Raw genomic sequence first — 22,678 nt, forward strand, 5'->3', positions numbered from 1 at the left:
AGAGCGGGAGACAGGCATGGAGGGAGACAGGCAGGGAGGGAGACAGGCAGGCAGGCAGGCAGGGAGACAGGCAGAGGGGGAGACAGACAGTGAGACAGGCACATACACATAGTGTGTGTCAGCTCTAGGGTTGCCATGGTGAGGCAGACACCACACGCACCACGTCCTGCCCTGGAGCTGAGGCTGAGGCCCCCCTTCCTCCCCTGGGTAGAGGTGGCTGGAGACTCACCCGGCACAGGGAAGAGAGGAAAGGCCTCAGGTGATCTAAGCAATTAATTTAAAGCCACTGGAAGAGAGTTATTGTCTGTTCTGGCAGACCAACAGAACCAGGAACCAGTTTGAACTGTGATAATAAGACCTCCTGGGATTGACTCTGGGTTTTAGTGTAACGTGAGCTCAGTCAAGGACTGTTTCAGATGCAGTTTATAGGCTTCCTATGTCTGGAGGCTCTGAATTCACACACGGTCCCCGTATCAGTTCCAGTCTGTCCTTTACGCAATGCAATTCATGAAATTAGCTTGATACAGGACACACGCAAGATTACTTAAAACAGTACAGCCTGTGCAGAAAGTCAAATCTGGTCTTTACTAGTCCATGCATTAATCGTGACATTTGACAAAATAAACAAAAAAAACTGATTTCAGCTTCTAGAGACCTGACCGTCCTGAGAGAATAGCCACTCAGCAACACCTCCCACAGAGCCAAACAGCGGCAAAGGCAAACAAGACAAGCAATTTGATGATCATGTATAATTTATAGGAATCAATCCTGCAGACATCCTCTCTGCTGGACCTCCTGTGTGACACACTCAGGATCATTGCTCAGCTTAGAGGGGGGAGGGAGGATGAAAATCAATGTTTATTCTTCCCCTTTTTTCTCTCTTATTCTCCCTTTCTTCTCCCGGAGAACTCCCGACCCTAAGGATGGGGAAACGCTGTAGTATGGCTATGATGCAGACACCCTGGAAAGACAGTTCCCAACACCTCCCTGGCCTCACTCACCATGTTTTATTGGCATTAATTCATAGTTCTAACTGTCCATTCATTTCGAATCAAATCCAATTTCAAATCAAACCTACATTTACAGTCATTGTTTATTATACTCTGTGGTTATGGGTTGGGCTGCGGCTCCTTGCCCCCAGCACCAGACACAACATAGCATGGCCACCGTAACCTAGCCGTCATTGTCCCCCTCTGTTCCTACTGCCATGGCTGCCTGCCTGGCTCCCTTCCTAATGGGTTACACTCATCAGAGGAGCAGGGGCCGCCATATATCACATGAACCATTTCGCTCTCTCTCGCTCTGTCTCCGTCGACAACTGTCCGTCCATCTCTCTCTACCTCCATCCCTGTTTCTGGGTGCTCTGCTGGCCCCACTCAATCACAGCCCCGTGTGCTTGCCTGGAAGCCTCATTAGAGTAATTACATACTGTACACGCACTAGTGTTGAAAATTTCCCCGGCTATTTTACAAATGTTCCATCCCGAGAATAAATCCCTTTTCTGAGTGGCTAACCCAGTTCTTCCCGCCAAAACCCAAAAGTGTCATTCAAAAGCATTATAAAAGCGCCTAAAGCTTTGATCGATAAATTCAAGCCTGGTGCTACCTGAGCCCGATGAGCCACACATGAAATACATTTTGTAAGCCTAGATTGTGCCATTATCCAATATATGATAGGCCTATAGGCTACTGCACATTTTGCATGACAGAAAAATGTCAAAGCCCATAGATGTAGCTAGCTCTATGCTCTCCTGGGTAAATAAACGAAACTAGCTTCAGTAGGCTGATCTTCTGGATTGTGAGCTATATTACTGTACTGCACTGTATTACACTGTATTATATTGACTTGAATGACGCACAACATTCAAACCACGATAAAGCAGGGAGTGAACATGCCATTCTGGTGCAGCACATGAGACCTACAAAGTTTTGGCTAGCGAATTTGACTTTAATTTTGAAATATAATAGGGCCTATTTGTATAATTAGTTGGCTGACGCAAAAATACCTTTCATAATATTGTATTTTCCCTAATGTTATTAGCATAGCTCCTCTTTCTCTCTTTGTCGTTCATTCCTTCCTTGCGTTCAACAGTAAATTAAATGAGTTTTGTCGTCCTTAACTGCATCATTCTAATGACATCCTTGAATAATATAAGATGCAAAAGACTTTCACTTCTCTTCAGGAAGATTGAAAGGTTATGGGTCTGCAGAAATAGCTGCTATAGCCTACTGCCGTCTCACTACTCGCTCTTCTTTCAAACTACCCGAGTTCTATAGGCTGCTGTATTTAACATTCAGCAAACAAGCGCTTGCATCCCTTTTCAAATAGTGTATTGGTATTAAAAAAAAATGCAAAAAAAACCAGTATGTCCAGCAAGCTATTCTAGTCTAGCTTTTCCTTCATGGGACTCCTAATTTTTTTAAGGAGCACAGGTGCGTATTGCACAAGAGACAGAGGCTCTAAGTTAGAAGCTTATTATGCTTGACCCATCATTAATTAGCTAAATATAAAGCTAATACTAAATTGAATGTATCACCTGAAAGAGGTAGGCTAGGACATCCATATATTGGGCTATATATCAATCTAGAACAGCTTTATCAATTTTGGATGCAATTTGAACGGAGTGACCCCCAAAAGCCAGATGGAGATGGGTAAATTAGACCCGCATTCAGTCTTTATATTACTGTAGAATAGACTATGCGGCAGCAGATGTTGGCCTAAAAATAATAAATGATGCCATAATGAGATGATAGGTCTACATGCATCTTGAACTGCGCTCCATACTGAGATGTCTGTCTGTTGAGCGTTGATGATTCATCATACAGACACCGTAGAGAAGACAGTTTAAACATTGAATACAATTTAACAGTTTCATTTTACACCATGCTGTTCATATAAATAGTTTATTATAATTCACTGGCTTCTCACAGTTATTTATCCCGGGAAAAGGGAGTGTTTTGGGCGGTAACCGGTTTCACGCCATTCATCCCTAACACACATCCGTCCTGGAGGTGTGTGACCAATCGGTTTCCACGCTTCAAGATTGAAGCAATCACGTGGACTGGGATATGTTCCAGGTAACATCAGACAACAACATTGACGTATATGCTGACTCGGTGAAAGTGCAAACCACCGCTTTTAATCATGGCAAGGTGACTGGAAACATGACCGAATACAAACAGTGTAGATATTCCCTCCGGAAGGCAATCAAACAAGCAAAGCGTCAGTATAGAGCCAAAGTAGAGTTACAATTCAACGGGTCAAACATGAGACGTATGTGGCAGTGTCTACACTCAATCGCGGATTACAATAAGAAAACCAGCCCTGTCGCAGACATCGACGTCTTGCTCCCAGACAAATTAAACAACTTCTTTGCTCGCTTTGAGGATAATACAGTGCCACTGACACGGCCCGCTACCAAAGCCTGTGGGCTCTCCGTCACCGCGGTCAACATGAGTGAAAAATGTAAACGTGTTAACCCTGGCCTGGGATGGCATCCTTAGCCGCGTCCTCAGAGCATGTGCAGACCAGCTGGCTGATGTGTTTACGGACATATTCAATCAATCCCTATCCCAGTCTGCTGTGCCCACATGCTTCAAGATGTCCACCATTGTTCCTGTTCCCAAGAAAGCTAAGGTAACTTAACTAAATGACTATCGCTCCGTTGCACTCACTTCTGTCATCGTGAAGTGCTTTGAGAGACTAGTCAAGGAACATATCACCTCCACCCTACCTGATACCCTAGACCCACTTCAATTTGCTTACCGCACCAGTAGGTCCACAGACGACGCAATCGTCATCACACTGCACACTGCCCTATCCCATCTGGACAAGAGGAATAGCTATGTAAGAATGCTGTTCATTGACTACAGCTCAGCATTTAACACCATAGTACCCTTCAAACTCGTCATTAACCTCGAGACCCTGGGTCTCGACCCCACCCTGTGCAACTTAGTCCTGAACTTTTTGACGGGCCGCCCCCAGGTGGTGAGAGTAGGAAACAACATCTCCACCCCGCTGATCCTCAACACTGGGGCCCCACAAGAGTGCGTTCTCAGCCCTGTCCTGTACTCCTTGTTCACCCATGACTGTGTGGCCATGCACGCCTTCAACTCAATCAACAAGTTTGCAGGCGACACTACAGTGGTAGGCTTGATTACCAACAATGACGAGACGGCCTACAGGGAGGAGGTGAGGGCCCTCGGAGTGTGGTGTCAGGAAAACAACCTCTCACTCAACATCAACAAAACAACAGAGATGATTGTGGACTTCAGGAAACTGCGGTGGGAGCACCCCCGCATCCACATCGACGGGACAATAGTGGAGAAGGTGGAAAGTTTTAAGTTCCTTGGCATACACATCACGGACAAACTGAAATGGCCCACCCACACAGACAGCGTGGTGAAGAAGGCGCAACAGCGCCTCTTCAACCTCAGGAGGCTGAAGAAATTTGGCTTGTCACCTAAAACACTCACAAACTTTTACAGATGCACAATTGAGAGCATCCTGTCAGGCTGTATCCCCACCTGGTATGGCAACTGTGGTGCGGTCTGCACAACACATCACTGGGGGCAAACTACCTTCCCTCCAGGACACCTACAGCACCCAATATCACAGGAAGACCAAAAAGATTGTCAAGAACAACAACCACTCAAATCTCTGGCCACTTTAATATATTTAATAAATGGATTTAATAAAGGTATTGCTAGTCACTTTAAATAACACCACTTTAATAATGTCTACATATGCTACATTACTCATCCCATATGCATATACTGTATTCCATCTACCACCATACCATCTACTGCATCTTGCCTATGCTGCACGGCCATCGCTCATCCATATATTTATATGTACATATTCTTATTCATCCCTTTACATTTGTGTGTATGAGGTAGTCATTGTGAATTTGTTAGAAGCACAAGCATTTCGCTACACTTGCGTTAACATCTGCTAACCATGTGTATGTGACCAATACAATTTGATTTGACTTAATTTGGTTTGGCCATAAGCATGGTCGGTAGAGACTCGTTTGAGCTCTTTTGATTTAATGTCGCAATTGGTGTATTGTGAGATCTCAAATATCGTCTTAAATGAAACGAGAATGACAAAGCCTTTCAGTACTCTATTCATTATTCTGTCATTCCAGCCAGATGTATTTCCTCAGTGGTGTTTCAGACATAACACAGCGTGGTGTTGTGGGGTCTCTAAACAGACATTTGGGGGAAGCGTCATGAGTCTTGTTTTCCAGTTTCCATGTGTCCATGTATATTTTCCAATGGGGCTATACATTTGGATTAGGTTTTTTTCTCGCCTGAGTAGCCTCGTTTCACTGCCAAAAATAACATTAAACCATCTAGTGTTCAGCAAAATCACAACACAATGTCAAATACAGGTAGCCTAGTCAAATAATTAACATCCAATCACATTAACCGTTACTCTCTCGCTGGAATTCCACTAACGGTCCATATGTAGCCAAGTGTAGCTGCTGCTCATGTTGGTATCTGTACTGGTACGCAAAAGCCATGACAGGGAGACATAGTGGAGCGGTAACACGCGTGCAAGCAGTTGCTCCCGATGCCACTTGAGTACACTGCAGCATCCACCGAGAGTCTCTTGCTGCCAAGGGAATGCCTGACAGCTTGAAAGACGTTTAAATGGTTAACTTTGTTTAACAAGGCACCTGAACTCTCGTGTATTTTCTGCACTATGCAATGATATGGGCAGCGACCATGTAACGCTTTTACAACATACAGAAGTGCGCTGGTTATCAAGGTGCAAAGTATTGACACGTTTTTTTTAATTGAGAGACAAGCTTAAAGTTTTCTTTACTGACCATAAATTTCACTTGTCTGACCGCTTACATGATGACAAGTTTCTCACACAACTGGCCTCTCTGGGGGATGTTTTTTCTCGCCTGAATGATCTGAATGTAAGATTACACGGACTCTCCGCAACTATATTCATTGTGTGAGACAAAATTGAGGCTATGATTAAGAAGTTGGAGCTCTTCTCTGTCTGCATTAACAAGAACAACACGCAGGTCTTTCCATCATTGTATGATTTTTTTGTGTGTAAATTAACTCAAGCTGACGGACAATGTCAAATGTGATACAGCAAAGCACTTGAGTGAGTTGGCTGCGCAATTACGAAGGTACTTTCCCGATACGGATGACACAAACAACTGGATTCGTTATCCCTTTCATGACTTGCCTCCAGTCCACTTACCAATATCTGAACAAGAGAGCCTCGTCGAAATTGCAACAAGCGGTTCTGTGGGAATTTAATTTAATCAGAAGCAAGTGCCAGATTTCTTAATTGAGCTGCGCTCAGAGTATCCGGCCTTGGCAAATCGCGCTATTAAGAGTTATGTGCATCCTTTCAAGCACACCCTTCTCATTAACCTGTGGTGAGTTATTCATTGGGGTGGCAGGTAGCCTAGTGGTTAGAGCATTGGACCAGAAACCGAGAGGTTGCTAGAACAAATCCCTGAGCTGGTAAGGTAAAAATCTGTTGCTCTACCCCTGAACAAGGCAGTTAACCCACTGTTCCTAGGCTGTCATTGTAAATAACAATTTGTTCTTAACTGACTTGCCTAGTTAAGTAAATAAAAAATCATAATTTTCAATGAACAAATATGGTTTAATACGTAAGATGGTTAAAGAAAGAGCAAAAATATTCATTATTATTTGTGAACTGGTCCTATAAGAGCTCTTTGTCACCTCCCACAAGTCGGGTTGTGACAAAAACTCACACTCATTTTTATGTTTAATAAATGTATCGTATAGTGTGCAGGGTTACAATGACGGGAAAAACAACATTTAAGAGTGCGCTGACCCTGGATGCTAGAGGGGGTACACAGCTGGAGGTTGAATGTTTGAAGGGGTACGGGACTATAAAAGTTTGGGAACCACTGCCATAGGAGAACCCTTCTTCGTTCTAGGTAGAACCCTCTGTAGAAAGGGTCCTACATGGAACCCCAAAAAGTTATACCTGGAACCAAAAAGGGTTCTTCAAAGGGTTCTCCTGTGGGGAGCATCTAGATAGCACATATTGTTTTTCTATACGTGTAATGTAGTTTGCATCAGATGTTGCAATCCATGGGTGCATTGGAATACACTGCCCAATTATCTGAGTCGGTGTGTGTGTGTGTGTGTGTGTGTGTGTGTGTGTGTGTGTGTGTGTGTGTGTGTGTGTGTGTGTGTGTGTGTGTGTGTGTGTGTAGGCCAAGGGTACACTGAGCCATTTCTCCTATCAGTGACTCATTTCACATTAAAGTCTACACAAGTTGAAAATCGGCACATGTGACAAATAACATTTGATTTGATTCCCTGTGTTGTCATGGGTGTAGCTAAAATGTGGTCTCTTCCAGTCTGTAAGTAGTCGTAGAAACAACATTGGGACTGTTGCGTTTACACAAAATACTAGCAATTCATTTCGCTACGAAGTGCGCATTCAGAGTATTTCTTTGTATGTTTATAGTTAAGTAAATGGATGGTTCGCCCTCACAGTCGCTCTGAGATTCTAACCCAAACATACTATTCTCCTCCATATGATTTATAGTGATCTTCAATGAAAGATGTAGTAGATTGGTGGTCCTCCTCCTCATTGTATATGGCATGTACTCCCTGACCCTAGAGAATAGTCTGCCAAGGATGTTCATCACGAGTAATGTATATTGCGTACCAGCTTTACTAATACCATCAATCAATGAGCTCATGTCTGAAAGAATGATCACGCCACCTAAGGAGACGTGCTCTATTTAACTTGTCTATTTAGCATGGTCCAATGTGCTGCTACTAGAATATGGCGCATATGTCTCTAATCCATAGGATATTGTCTTGTTTCAAAGTGGGTGAAACCTCATCCAGAGGTAGTCATTATGACCATAGAGAAACAACTACTGCATGATTTCATTGCACACACACATACTATAGCCTGGAGGTAGGCAACCCTGGACCTGGTGTGCTGCAGGCCCTTCGTGTTCTAATTTAACCGACCTTAGAAGACCAGGTGTGTTGAGCAATCAGCTCAATTGGTCAGGTGAGGTGCCAAGTTGGAACAAAATCCTGCAGTACCTGCTATAGCCTATATCCAGTCACTGGTCTTCATGAACTTTTGAGATGTGGATTCATCATCACATGGTATGGCTGTATAGTCCTCGAAAACCAGAGAATAGCTATCCATTAACCTGTCACATTGCGTAGACTTATCAGCCACAGGATAAATGACCTGGCTCTTTTCTCCAAGCACGGAATCCATTTGGGAAATTCCATTTAATTAATATGGTTGCTGTGTGATTTATGATGCATGGGAAGAAGGTGATGGAGCTACAGGTGCATCACTGGATCATTTCCACGGACTCTATCTGCTGCTGATGAATGTATTAACCCATTGAGAATCAGTGGAGAGTTTGCCTAAGAAACTGTAGTAGGCGTCACTCGGATTAGGCGGAGGGGGAGGGGAGGGGGTGAGTACTGTGCCGCGATGTTCAGCTGCAGTGAGGTGTAACACTGCTATGCTGGTGTGTGTGTGTGTTCTAGTGATGTGGGGGGGAAAAGGGATTAAAGTTACATATCGCAATATCATTTTGGACGATTTTATATCAATACTACTCCGAGGTAGTGCTAGCTAGTGCTAGCCGGCTGTCCCTGTGCCAGAACTCTGGTATTTTTCATCCTATACCTTGTTCTCCATCTTCTTTTTAAATAGTGAGCCAACATGTTTTCAGCACTTTTATTTCCATGCTCTCTCTTGTACAGTGAGCAATATGTTTGGAACATCAAATTGCAGTAAAATTGCAGTATTGAATCGCAATCGTGAGAATCGCAGCACATATCATATCGGCACCTAAGTATCATGATAATATTGTATCGTGAAGTCCCTGGCAATTCCTAGCCCTAGTGTGTACTGTATCTATGCTGTATATTCTGTTGCATAGTATGTATGTGTGTCTACTACTGTGCCTGTAGCTCATCTGTCAGTAATACTACTGTCAATGCTGTGTAGTATACTACAGTAGTGGGCTATCTCACCCCAAAACCATGGTAATGTACTTCAAAGGCATGATGATGGGGAGAGTGAAACAGCTGAGATGTGGGCTATTTAAAGAGATTACCATGGACCAGGAAATATATTTAAATGGACCAGGACTTCGAAAATGGTATTTATTCATGTGTTTTGTTGAATGAATAAAAATAAGCCATTTTTACGTACCAATTACAAAAGCTATGCAGAGAATGTGCCTATCTTAGAACCACAAACCTAATTGAATCCATTTTATTTTTTATATCTTTTAATGAATTAATTAATCCATCTTGTTTCTTATACGCTCTCAATTTGATCTCATTTTAGAGAGAATAAGAGAATACGGATTGCAAAGGGACCTCTCTATATCAGTCCTGTTCCATCATTTCATATTAACTCTCATGAAATCTTCTCACACCTGCATCATTTTGTCATTCACATTCTCGTGCTAATGTCGCAAACATCAAAAGCAGCAACTGACAGACAAGCATCTGGTCAGCATCATCAAGATAAAGCAGGAGATGATGATGATGTCATTGACAGCATCATAGTAGAACGATCTATGTGTACCACCCATGTGCTCCATTCACATACACTATATAGCAGTAGTGTGGGTCGATAGTAGTGGTAGAGAAAAATACATCGCTCTCAGCTCGCTCACCTCTCTTGGTCTGTCTGATCTTGGGACTCAGCATTGCTGTCATCGCTGGAGGACGACACTTTCCCCTCTCAGCATGTTCATTCGTCCGTCCGGCACCCCACCCCTCTCGTTTTTCTCTCTCTATCCCTCGTTCTCAACACACCATCCTCTCCTGTCTGCCCTCTATTCTCTTCTCTCTCCCACTGACCTTCTGTAATAGGCAGCACCAGCAGCAGCTGCAGGCTAGGGGGCTGGGGCTGAAGGGGGAGGGATCCCTTCTCCTTGCACACGCTCAGTGGCCTCCACCCCTCCCTTCTACATTATTCATCGCCGGGGAGACCACGCTGGTGGGTAAGGGGGAGGGAGGGTGGATCTCATCCCACTACTACTATACCACACCGACCGGTAAACGCGATTAGAATGTCCTTCCCATCGCAGGTTCAATGGGGCTGAAACACACAAGAAGGAGAGCTGCTATATCCCTGTCACTTTCTCTCTCTATGGCTGGGAGCTACCCGCTTAATTGGTTAAAGCCGTGTGTTTCTCTCTTTTTCACTAATGTTTCTCTCTTTCTAGCTTTTTCTTCCTCTGCCTGTGTTCTTCCTTTTCCTTCTGTTTCTCTCACTGGTGTCTACCTCTTCCTCACTACGTCATTTACGAAAGATCAACCAGGAAGGCTAGTCTGAATGATTGTTTAACTTCATCAAGTAGCATAGCATAATTCACTCTGTTTCCTGTTATACAGATCAAATCAAACTTTATTTGTCAAATGCGCTGAATACAACAAGCGTAGACCTCACCGTGAAATGCTTACTTACAAGCCAAGCCCTTAACCAACAGTGCAGTTCAAGAATATTTAAGAAATGATTTACCAAATAAACGAAAGTAAAAAATACAAATGAAAAACTAGGCTATATACAGGGGGTACCGGTACCGAGTCACTGTGCAGGGGTACACGTTAGTTGGGGAAATTTGTACATGTAGGTAGGGGTGAAGTGACAATGCATAGATAATAAACAGCGGGTAGCAGCAGTGCACAAAACAAAATGTGGGGGGGTCAATGTAATAGTCAGATGGCCATTTGATTAATTGTTCAGCAGTTAAGGAGCCTTTTGGTCCTAGACTTGACGCTCTGGTACCGCTTGCCGTGCAGTAGCAGAGAAAACAGTCTATGACTTGGGTGACTGGAGTCTCTGACAATTTTATGGGCTTTCCTCTGACACCGCCTATTATATAGGTCCTCGATTGCAGGAAGGTTGGCCCTAGTGATGTACTGGGCCATTCGCACTACCCTCTGTAGCGCCTTACGGTCAGATGCCGAGCAGTTGCCATACCAGGCGGTGATGCAACCGGTCAGGATGCTCTCGATGGTGCAGCTGTAGAACTTTTTGAGGGTCTGGGGACACATGCCAAATATGTTCAGTCTCCTGAGGGGGAAAGGTTTGTCGTGCCCTCTTCACGACTGTCTTGGTGTGTTTGGACCATGTTAGTTTGTGGGTGATGTGGACACCAAGGAACTTGATACTCTCGATACGCTCCACTACAGCCCTGTTGATGTTAATGGGGGCTTGTTCGGCCTGCCTTTTCCTGTAGTCCACGATCAGCTCCTTTGTATTGCTCACAATGAGGGAGAGGTTGTTGTCCTGGCACCACACTGCCAGTTTTCTGACCTCCTCCCTATGGGCTGTCTCATCCTTGCCGGAGATCAGGCCTACCACTGTTGTGTCATTAGCAAACTTAAGGATGGTGTTGGAGTCATGTTTGGCCACGCAGTCGTGGGTAAACAGGGAGTACAGGAGGAGACTAAGTACACACCCCTGAGGGGCCCCAGTGTTGAGGGTCAGCGTGGCAGACGTGTTGTTGCCTACCCATACCACCTGGGGGCGGCCAGTCAGGAAGTCCAGGATCCAGTTGAAGAAGGTGTTTAGACCCAGGGTCCTTAGCTTAGTGATGAGTTTTGAGGGCACTATGGTGTTAAACGCTGAGCTGTAGTCAATGAACAGCATTCTCACATAGGTGTTCCTTATGTCCAGGTGGGAAAGGGCAGTGTGGTGTGCGATAGAGATTGCATCATCTGTGGATCTGTTGGGGCGGTATGCGAATTGGAGTGAGTCTAGGGTATGCGAGAGGATGCTGTTGATGTGAGCCATGACCAGCCTTTCAAAGCACTTCATGGTTATCGACGTGAGTGCTACGGGCCAGTAATCATTAAAGGTCTTGCTCACATCAGCTACCGAGAGCGTTATCACACAGGCATCCAGAACAGCTGGTGCTCTTGTGCATGCTTCAGTATTGCTTGCCTGGTAGGCTAGTGTCACTGGGCAGCTTGTGTCTGGATTTCCCTTTGTAGTCCATAATAGCTTTAAAGCCTTGCCACACCCAATGAGCATCAGAGCCGGTGTAGTAGGATTCAATCTTAATCCTGTATTGTACAGGCAAACTGGGAATGAATACAAATGTATAATCAACATCACAGCGTTTCGTTCTTCTCCTCTTTCCTAGTAGCCATGTGTAGAATGTCTTTCACCAAATTACATTTAGCCTATAAGCACGGCGCAATAACGCACATTCCGCACGCTTGCTGTTTAACCTATGGGCTCACTTTGCAATTATCACTTTCCTCTGTCTCAACCAATGGGATGTATTATTTTGATTTTTTTTAAATTGGGGATTTAATATTGCAGACAGATTTTGGCTTCCATCAATATAATCCCCTATACATTTTTTTTTGTGTGTGTATATATATTGTGTGTGTGTATATATATATATATATATATATACACACAGTGGGGCAAAAAAGTATTTAGTCAGCCACCAATTGTGCAAGTTCTCCCACTTAAAAAGATGAGAGAGGCCTCTAATTTTCATCATAGGTACACTTCAACTATGACAGACAAAATTAGAAAAAAAATCCTGAAAATCACATTGTAGGATTTTTAATGAATTTATTTGCATATTATGGTGGAAAATAAGTATTTGGTCAATAACAAAAGTTTATCTCAATACTTTGTCATATACCCTTTGTTGGCAATGACAGAGGTCAAACGTTTTCTGTAAGTCTTCACAAGGTTTTCACACACTGTTGCTGGTATTTTGGCCCATTCCTCCATGCAGATCTCCTCTAGAGCAGTGATGTTTTGGGGTTGTTGCTGGGCAACACAGACTTTCAACTCCCTCCAAAGATTTTCTATGGGGTTGAGATCTGGAGACTGGCTAGGCCACTCCAGGACCTTGAAATGCTTCTTACGAAGCCACTCCTTCGTTGCCCGGGCGGTGTGTTCGGTATCATTGTCATGTTGAAAGACCCAGCCACGTTTCATCTTCAATGCCCTTGCTGATGGAAGGAGGTTTTCACTCACGATACATGGCCCCATTCATTCTTTCCTTTACACGGATCAGTCGTCCTGGTCCCTTTGCAGAAAAACAGCCCCAAAGCATGATGTTTCCACCCCCATGCTTCACAGTAGGTATGGTGTTCTTTGGATGCAACTCAGCATTCTTTGTCCTCCAAACACGACGAGTTGAGTTTTTACCAAAAAGTTATATTTTGGTTTCATCTGACCATATGACATTCTCCCAATCTTCTTCTGGATCATCCAAATGCTCTCTTACAAACTTCAGACAGGCCTGGACATGTACTGGCTTAAGCAGGGGGACACGTCTGGCACTGCAGGATTTGAGTCCCTGGTGGCGTAGTGTGTTACTGATGGTAGGCTTTGTTACTTTGGTCCCAGCTCTCTGTAGGTCATTCACTAGGTCCCCCTGTGTGGTTCTGGGATTTTTGCTCACCGTTCTTGTGATCATTTTGACCCCACGGGGTGAGATCTTGCGTGGAGCCCCAGATCGAGGGAGATTATCAGTGGTCTTGTATGTCTTCCATTTCCTAATAATTGCTCCCACAGTTGATTTCTTCAAACCAAGCTGCTTACCTATTGCAGATTCAGTCTTCCCAGCCTGGTGCAGGTCTACAATTTTGTTTCTGGTGTCCTTTGACAGCTCTTTGGTCTTGGCCATAGTGGAGTTTAGAATGTGACTGTTTGAGGTTGTGGACAGGTGTATTTTATACTGATAACAAGTTCAAACAGGTGCCATTAATACAGGTAACGAGTGGAGGACAGAGGAGCCTCTTAAAGAAGAAGTTACAGGTTTGTGAGAGTCAGAAATCTTGCTTGTTTGTAGGTGACCAAATACTTATTTTCCACCATAATTTGCAAATAAATTCATAAAAAATCCTACAATGTGATATTCTGGATTTTTTTTCTCATTTTGTCTGTCATAGTTGAAGTGTACCTATGATGAAAATTACAGGCCTCTCTCATCTTTTTAAGTGGGAGAACTTGCACAATTGGTGGCTGACTAAATACGTTTTTGCCCCACTGTATACATAGCAGCTTCATTAAATAGTACCTGCAAAACACCAGTCTCAATGTCAACAGTGGAGAGGAGACTCCGGGAGGCTGGCTGTTTAGGCAAAGAAAAAGCCATATCTCAGACCGGCCAATAAAAAGGAAAGTTTAACAATGAAAAGAACACAGACACTGGACAGAGGAAGATTGGAAAAAAGTGGATGGATGAATCTAAGTTTGAGGTGTTTGGATCACAAAGAAAAACATTTGTGAGATACATAAAAAATTAAAAGATGCCGAAGGAGTGCTTGATGCCAACTGTCAAGCACAGTGGAGCAATGTGATGGTCTGGGGGTGCTTTGGTGGTGGTAAAGTGGGAGATTTGTACAGGATAAAAGGGATCTTGAAGAAGGAAGGTTATCACTCCATTTTAATTGGAGCCAATTTCCTCCTATGACAGGACAATGACCCCAAACACAGCTCCAAACTATGCAAGAACTATTTAGGGAAGAAGCAGTCAGCTGGTATTTTGTCTGTAATGGAGTGGCCAGCACAGTCACCGGATCTCAACCCTATTGAGTTGTTGTGGGAGCAGCTTGACCGTATGGTACATAAGAAGTGCCCACCAAGCCAATCCAACTTGTGGGAGGTGCTTCAGGAAGCATGGGGTGAAATCTCTTCAGATTACCTCAACAAATTGACAACTAGAATGCCAAAGGTCTGCAAGGCTGTAATTGATGCAAACGGAGGATTCTTTGATGAAAGAAAAGTCTGAAGGACTCAATTATTATTTCAATTAAAAATCCTTATTTATAACCTTGTCAACGTCTTGACTTGATTTCCTATTCATTTTGCAACTCATTTCATGTACGCTTTCATGGAAAACAAGAACATTTCTAAGTGACCCCAAAATGTTGAAATGTACCGTATATATAATTTATATACATTACCAGTCAAAAGTTTGGACACACCTACTCATTCAAGGGTTGTTCTTTATTTTTACTATGTTCTACATTGTAGAATAATAGTGAAGACATCACAACTATGAAGTAACCCATATGGAATATTGTAGTAACCAAAAAATGTGTTATATTATTATTTCAAATTTTAGATTCTTCAAAGTAGCCACCTTGATGACAACTTTGCATACGCTTGGCATTCTCTCAACCAGCTTCACCTGAAATTATGAAGGAGTTCCCACATATGCTGAGCACTTGTTGGCTGCTTTTCCTTCACTCTGCAGTCCAACTCATCCCAACCATCTCAATTTGGTTGAGGTCAGGTGATTGTGGAGGCCAGGTCATCTGATTCTGCTCTCCATCACTCTCCTTCTTGGTAAAGTCACCCTTACACAGCCTGGAGGTGTGTTTTGGGTCATTCTCCTGTTGAAAATGTAATTATAGTCCCATTAAGCGCAAACCAGATGGGATGGTGTATCGGTGCAGAATGCTGTGGTGGCCATGCTGGTTAAGTGTGCCTTGAATTCTAAATAAATCACAGACAGTGTCACCAGCAAAGCAACCCCGCACCATCACACCTCCTCCTCCATGCTTCATGGTGGGAACCACACATGCAGAGATCATCCGTTCGCCTACTCTGCATCTCACATAGAGACGGCAGTTGGAACCGAATATCTCAAACTTGGACTCATCAGACCAAAGGATAGATTTTCACTGGTCTAATGTCCATTGCTCGTGTTTCTTGGCCCAATCAAGTTTCTTATTATTATTGGTGTCCTTTAGTAGCGGTTTATTTGCAGCAATTTGACCACAAAGGCCTGATTCACGCAGTCACTACTGAACAGTTGATGTTGAGATGTGTCTGTTACATGAACTCAGTGAAGCATTTATTTGGACTGCAATCTGAGGTGCAGTTAACTCGATTTAACTTATCCTCTGCAACAGAGGTAACTCTAGGTCTACCTTTCCTGTGGCTATCGTGAGAGCCAGTTTCATCATTGCGCTTGATGGCTTCTGCAACTGCACTTGAAGAAACGTAAAAAATTATTGATGACGGACGGTCGTTTCTCTTTGCTTATTTGAGCTGTTCTTACCGTAATATGGACTTGGTCTTTTACCAAATAGGGCAATCTTCTGTATACTACCCCTACCTTGTCTCAACACAACTGATTGTCTCAAACGCATTATAAAGGGAAAAAAAATCAACAAATTAACTTTTAACAAGACACCTGTTAATTGAAAAGCATTCCAGGTGAAGCTGGTTGAGAGAATGCTAAGAGTGTGCAAAGCTGTCATCAAGTCAAAGGATGGCTACTTTGAAGAATCTCAAATATGAATATATTTTTGATGTGTTTAACACTTTTTTGGTTACAACATGATTCCATATGTGTTATTTCATAGTTTTCATGTCTTCACTATTATTCTACAATGTAGAATAATAGTAAAAATAAAGAAAAACCTTGAATGAGTAGGTGTGTCCAAACGTTTGACTGGAACTGTATATATATATTTTTATGCCTATCTGGCTCATATGGTTCTGATGGTCATAATGCTTCTTGACAGTCTCATAAAGTGTATTTTCTTAGTCCAAGTAAAGTGACAAAGGACGGTCATAAATCTTCTAGAAGGTGTCATAAAGTGTACAAACATGACTATAAATAATGACACACAACAACAAAAGGATTTAAGAAACAAACGTTGAAACAAGAGGAAAAAAGACACATTTGAATAAAATGTGGGTTTTGACACTCTTATGTAGGTGTCATAACCAGCCGTAAAAGAACGCAATATACATCACAACAGGTGTAAATATATGGTTCATGACAGAGTTATGACCATATGATGACAGGTTATGACGATACATGTCAGCTGTTAAGACATTTGATGACATGGTTATGACCGTGTCATAATGTGTTATAATGCTAGGTGTCAAGTAAAGTGTTACCAATAACGGATTTGAGTCACTTCGAACTGCCAATGTGAACGAGGCTTTTAGAGAATCGTCATTAGGCAAGTGGGCATTTTCCGACTCTCAACTTCTGGCAATCCTGGCCACAGTGGTACAGGCATTTCCAGCCATGAGCTCCTAACAACTGGCTACGAATGTATTCAACTTATCTCTGCACTCCTAGATGACAGTAGTCCTTTCTCGGGTGTGTTACAAAGTTACAGTGTACTTCCGAGATCTCCATACATAAAAAAAGAGTCTGAGCAATATCCATGAATTTTACGGGATCAAGTTCAATGTGTAATTAAATTGTTCAATTCTTAGTACATGATATAATGACAACGAGCAGCATCAGAAATGCAAGGAAAGAAAGGTGCTGTTTTATGTCACAAAGTGTTTGCCAAATCTGTGAAGACTCCGAGAATGAGAGAGTTCTTAATACATATCTTATTCACATGTATTCACACGTATTCACATGAAAAAAAAGGCAACGTAATATTAATGACTTTGTAACAGCTCCAAGCAGTTGTCCATGACAGGAAATGCTCAAAGGTACCCGAGTTTATAGAAATATCTATATACAGTATGCTGCTGTTAGAAGCTCACAAGTCAAATTCATGATTAGCCTATAATTTATCTGACGATATTCATTGTTACTCATTGCCAATTCATTCTTCAATTCTGCAAGCAATGCAATGTATGGAGTGATTTCAGTGCCAACAGAAATTGTATTGGAATTCCATCATTTTGAATTTGTGTTAGCATATTGAATTTAATATTTTTCAATTTGTAATGCAGAAATGTAATCATCGAACACATTGAAGTGATTCAAGGAAATGCTTCTCTATGCTAGCTTCTAACATACTACCCAATTAACAATGGTTGGTCCCACAGTAACCACCTTCTGTTAGCAAATTAAGGCTACCCAGCAATGGTTTTCACCAAGTGGGTTCCCTTATTGCAATTGTGCAAGGTTGCCTTTTCATAACACTTTTACTATGGTTGTTGCAACAGTGTCCGATCTCAAGATCTCATCATGCTTTAGACAGTTTGCCCTCGAGGACAGGTTTTACTGCCGATGCCTCCCATCTGTGTACTTTTGGGGGATTTTCATGTTCAGTGGTCTGAAGTTCATTGGTCTACATAACGTATAATTGGTCATTCTATAGTGCGCCTCAACTCATAAGCATAGCGACAGCATATCACACACTAGGTGAATTACATTATTTCAGGCAACCATTACGACTTGTTTCTTTGTCTTGTACAATCTTTTCAATCAGCACGACTCTCTTCATCGCAAAACACAACAGTTTTGATCTCCATACTAAGCTACCTGCTACTTCCTATTCTACAGCATATGTATATGTGTTTTCTTGTGTCGAAGGAGAGGCGGACCAAAACGCAGCGTGGTTATTATTCATGGTTCTTTAATAAGAAACTATACATGAATAGACTAACAAAACCAAGAAATGTGAAAAACCAAAACAGCCCTATCTGGTGCAAAAACAGAGACAGGAACAATCACCCACAACACCCAACACCAAACAGGCTACCTAAATATGGTTCCCAATCAGAGACAATGACTAACACCTGCCTCTGATTGAGAACCATATCAAGCCAAACACAGAAACAGACAAACTAGACACACAACATAGAATGCCCACTCAGATCACACCCTGACCAAACAAAACATAGAAACATACAAAGCAAACTATGGTCAGGGTGTGACAATATGCTCGCAGCCCTCAGGCAAGGCGGTTTCCCTCCGCAGTGACGTTTCGCGAGGCTGTCTTCTTACCGGTTTTCCATTGTTTCCTTCTAATTGCAAGTTCACAACTCCTATCGTTTTTTATTCCTTCACGTGATTTAGGTTTTTCTGATCCAGTCTTTTCACTCTAATCACTATTGTCTAACTTATTTATTTTTGGTGGTTTCGATGCCAACTGACCAGCAAAGGGCTACTTGTCATCAGCGTCTGGCTACGAGGAGCATTCCTCTGAGACGAAGCCATACCCCAAACTATTTCATAAAATTCCATATTGCATTCGGTCTATGTTGTTCATTCAGTTAAGCCTGTACTCGATTGAAATGTAGTTTCTGAAAGTTCAATCAGGAGGCTGATCTGAATGCCCGTTGAACTTCACCAAGCATCATAACATAATTCACTCTGTTTCCTATTATACAGGCATAGTGGGAATGAATACAAACTTATCATCATCAGCATAGGGTCTCATTCTTCTCCTTTTGTGGGGGGTTGGGCAGGGTTCAATGCTAGCTTCCCAGCAAAATGTTACCTGTCATCAGCATCTGGCTCTGAGGAGCATTCCTCAAAAACGAGGCCATACCCCAAACTATTTAGTACAATTCCATATTTAATTATGTCTCTGTTGTTCATTCAGTTAAGCCTGTACTTGATCTCCCTTCTCTCTCTCTCTCTCTCTCTCTCTCTCTCTCTCTCTCCTCCCTCTTAGTTCCTTGCATTTCTCTAATGATGTTGCATCAGTGTGGGAGCAGCATCCCAGTCATCCTCCTCCTTTCCTCCTCTTCTTCCCGTATGGAGTATAAAAGCTTTAAGTCACCCACTGCAATTGAATCAGCGCTGCCCTGAAGACCACAGCTGCTCTTACTACAGAGACCAGAGGGGGAAGGGCCACAAAAACCTCAGCACAAGCCAAAATGAGACAGCAATAAAAACCTTATGGCCATGAGTAGGGGATAGGGGTAGGGTTTGGCTGGGCACTGCTGTTTTTGTTCAGCCATAACAACTGGGCTGCTCATTGTCACTAGGGTTACCAGAATCTTCGGTAATTTGGGTATGAACAGGTCAGCTATGGCAATCTATGGTAACTTTAGTAATTTATTTGTTCACATTTTAAATGTAACCTTTATTTACAGTTGAAGTCAGAGGTTTTGACAATTCCTGACATTTAATCCTAGTACAATTTCCCAAAATCAGGTTTGTAGGCCTCCTTGCTCGCACATGCTTTTTCAGTTCTGCCCACAAATGTTCTATAGGATTGAGGTCAGGGCTTTGTGATGGCCACTCCAATACCTTGACTTTGTTGTCCTTAGCCCATTTTGCCAGAACTTCAGAAGTATGCTTGGGGTCAAGCAAAGTACCCCACAACATGATGCTGCCACCCCCGTTCTTCACGGATGGGATGGTGTGCTTCGGCTTGCAAGCCTCCCCCTGTTTCCTCCAAACATATTGATGGTCATTATGGCCAAACAATGCTATTTTTGTTTCATCACAACAGAGGACATTTCTCCAAAAAGTACGATCTTTGTCCCCATGTGCAGTTTCAAACCATAGTCTGGCTTTTTTATTGTCGTTTTGGAGCAGTGGCTTCTTCCTTGCTGAGAGGCCTTTCATGTTGTGTCGATATTGGACTCGTTTTACTGTGGACATAGATACTTTTGAATCTGTTTCCTTCAGCATCTTCACAAGGTCCTTTGCTGTTGTTCTGGGATTGATTTGCACTTTGTGCACCAAAATACGTTAATCTCTAGGAAACAGAACGCGTCTACTTCCTGAGCAGTATGATGGCTGCATGGTCCCATGGTATTTATACTTGCATAGTATTGTTTATACAGATGAACGTAGTACCTTCAGGTATTTGGAAATTGCTCCCAAGGATGAATCAGACTTGTGGAGGTCTACAATTGTTTTCTGAGGTCTTGGCTGATTTCTTTTGGTTTTCCCATGATGTCAAGCAAAGAGGCACTAACTTTGAAGGTAGGCCTTGAAATACATCCACAGTAACACCTGCATCCCCGGCAGGCCCAGAGAGCCAATCAAGTGCACCTATAGGCCTACCGCTGGCCAATCAGATCGTTTAGATCACTGTGTCTGCACAGTTTCCTCAAGCCATAGGCTGTAAAAAGACACATTGAGTGCACAGCAAAGTTGATGCTGTGATTTCCCAGCTTTTAAAACAATGACTAAAGAGAGACTCAACGAATACAGTAAAGAGCTGCTGCTTTCATAAGTATGTTCTTGTTTAATGTTGCATAGGTATGTTTTTTAAAGTAAAATCAGAATGGTAGATCTCGGCTTGCTTTTGGACTCTTGAAAAGGTTGGTCCCCAATCATTTATTGGATATGGAACCATAGGGTTCAAGAGAAAATAGCCTAATTAATTATCAATAAATGGAATTATTTTCAATTAAATCTGTAACTGTAATGGAGGGTGTGTCGGTGGCAGGGAAGGCAGGCGCAGGAAAACAAACTTGGTATAAACGGAGTCGTTTAATAAGTGCTCATAAAACTACAAAAAACAAAATATACTAAAAATAATATAAGCGTGTACAACACCCATCGCACACCGACAAGGACATGAGGGGAAACAGAGGGTTAAATACACAACATGTAATTGATGGAATTGGAAGCAGGTGTGAAGGAAGACAAAACCAATGAAAAATGAAAAATGGATCAGCGATGGCTAGAAGGTCGGTGACATCGACCACCGAACACCGGCCGAAAAAGAAGAGGGACCTACTTCGGCGGAAGTCGTGAAATTACCCCCCCGCCTGACGTGCAGCTCCAGCAGCGCATCGGCACCGACCTCGGGGACAACTCGGAGGACGAGGCGCAGGGCGATCCGGATGGAGACAGTGGAAATCTCACCGCATAGAAGGATCCAACACGTCCTCCACCGGAACCCAGCATCTCTCCTCCCGACCATCGCCCGACATCTCAAATCCAGTAAATCCAGGAACGAAGAGAGTACGCCGGGGCCCCCTCGATGTCCAGAGGGGGCGGAGGAACCTCCCGCACCTCAGACTCCTGGAGCGGGCCAGCCACCACCGGCCTGAGGAGAGACACATGGAACGAGGGGTTAATGCTGTTATCGGGGGGAAGCTGTAACCTGTAACATACCTCGTTCACTCTCCTCAGGACTTTAAACGGTCCACAAACTGCGGACCCAGCTTCCGACAGGGCAGGCATTTGGGCAGGTTTCGGGTTGAGAGCCAGACCCGGTCCTCTGGTGCGAACACCGGGGCCTCACTGCAGTGACGGTCTGCGCCAGCGGCATGCTGAAGATGGACATGGGCGGCGCCCCATGTTTCCTCCGCTAGCCGGAAACAGTCGTCCACCGCAGGAGCCTCGGTCTGACTCTGATGCCAAGGAGACAGAACCGCCTGATACCCAAATACACACTGGATGAGAGAAAGGTTAGTGGAGGAGTGGTGGAGAGAGTTCTGGGCCATCTCTGTCCAGGGCACGAACGCTGCCCACTCCCCCGGCCGGTCCTGGCAATAAGACCTCCGAAACCTACCCACATCCTGGTTAACTCTCTCCATCTGCCCGTTACTCTCCGGGTGAAAACCTGAGGTAAGGTTGACCGTGACCCCCATACGTTACATGAACGCCCACCAGACCCTCGACGTGAAATGGGGACCCCGATCAGACACTATATCCTCAGGCACACTGTAGTGCCGGAAGACGTTTGTAAATAGAGCCTCCGCAGTCAGTAGGGCGGTAGGGAGACCGGGCAAAGGGAGGCGATTACAGGACTTAGAAAAACGATCCACAACGACCAGGATTGTGGTGTTATCCTGTGAAGGAGGAAGATCAGTCAGGAAATCCACCAACAGGTGCGACAATGGCCGTTGTGGAACGGGTAAGGGTTGTAACTTACCTCTGGGCAGGTGTCTAGGAGCCTTGCACTGGGCGCACACCGGACAGGAGTTAACATAAACCCTCACGTCCTTAGCTAAAGTGGGCCACCAGTACTTCCCACTAGGATAGCGCACC

At 43.6% G+C, this 22,678-nt stretch overlaps 1 protein-coding gene across 1 annotated transcript in view; it reads right to left on the minus strand.

Moving 5' to 3' along the window:
- The window catches only part of LOC110499037 (rho GTPase-activating protein 22-like), a 34,651-nt gene extending 24,482 nt beyond the window's left edge, over positions 1–10,169 (minus strand). The window contains exon 1 of the mRNA XM_021575868.3: positions 9,689–10,169. Within this exon, the coding sequence (XP_021431543.3) occupies positions 9,689–9,731 (43 nt within the window). The 5' untranslated portion in view covers positions 9,732–10,169. The remainder of the gene's footprint in view (positions 1–9,688) is intronic.
- Between the last annotated feature and the right edge of the window lie 12,509 nt (positions 10,170–22,678).

Source organism: Oncorhynchus mykiss, chromosome 20, assembly GCF_057628025.1.
Source record: "Oncorhynchus mykiss isolate SJ-2025 chromosome 20, ASM5762802v1, whole genome shotgun sequence".
NCBI classification, from domain to species: Eukaryota; Metazoa; Chordata; class Actinopteri; order Salmoniformes; family Salmonidae; genus Oncorhynchus; species Oncorhynchus mykiss.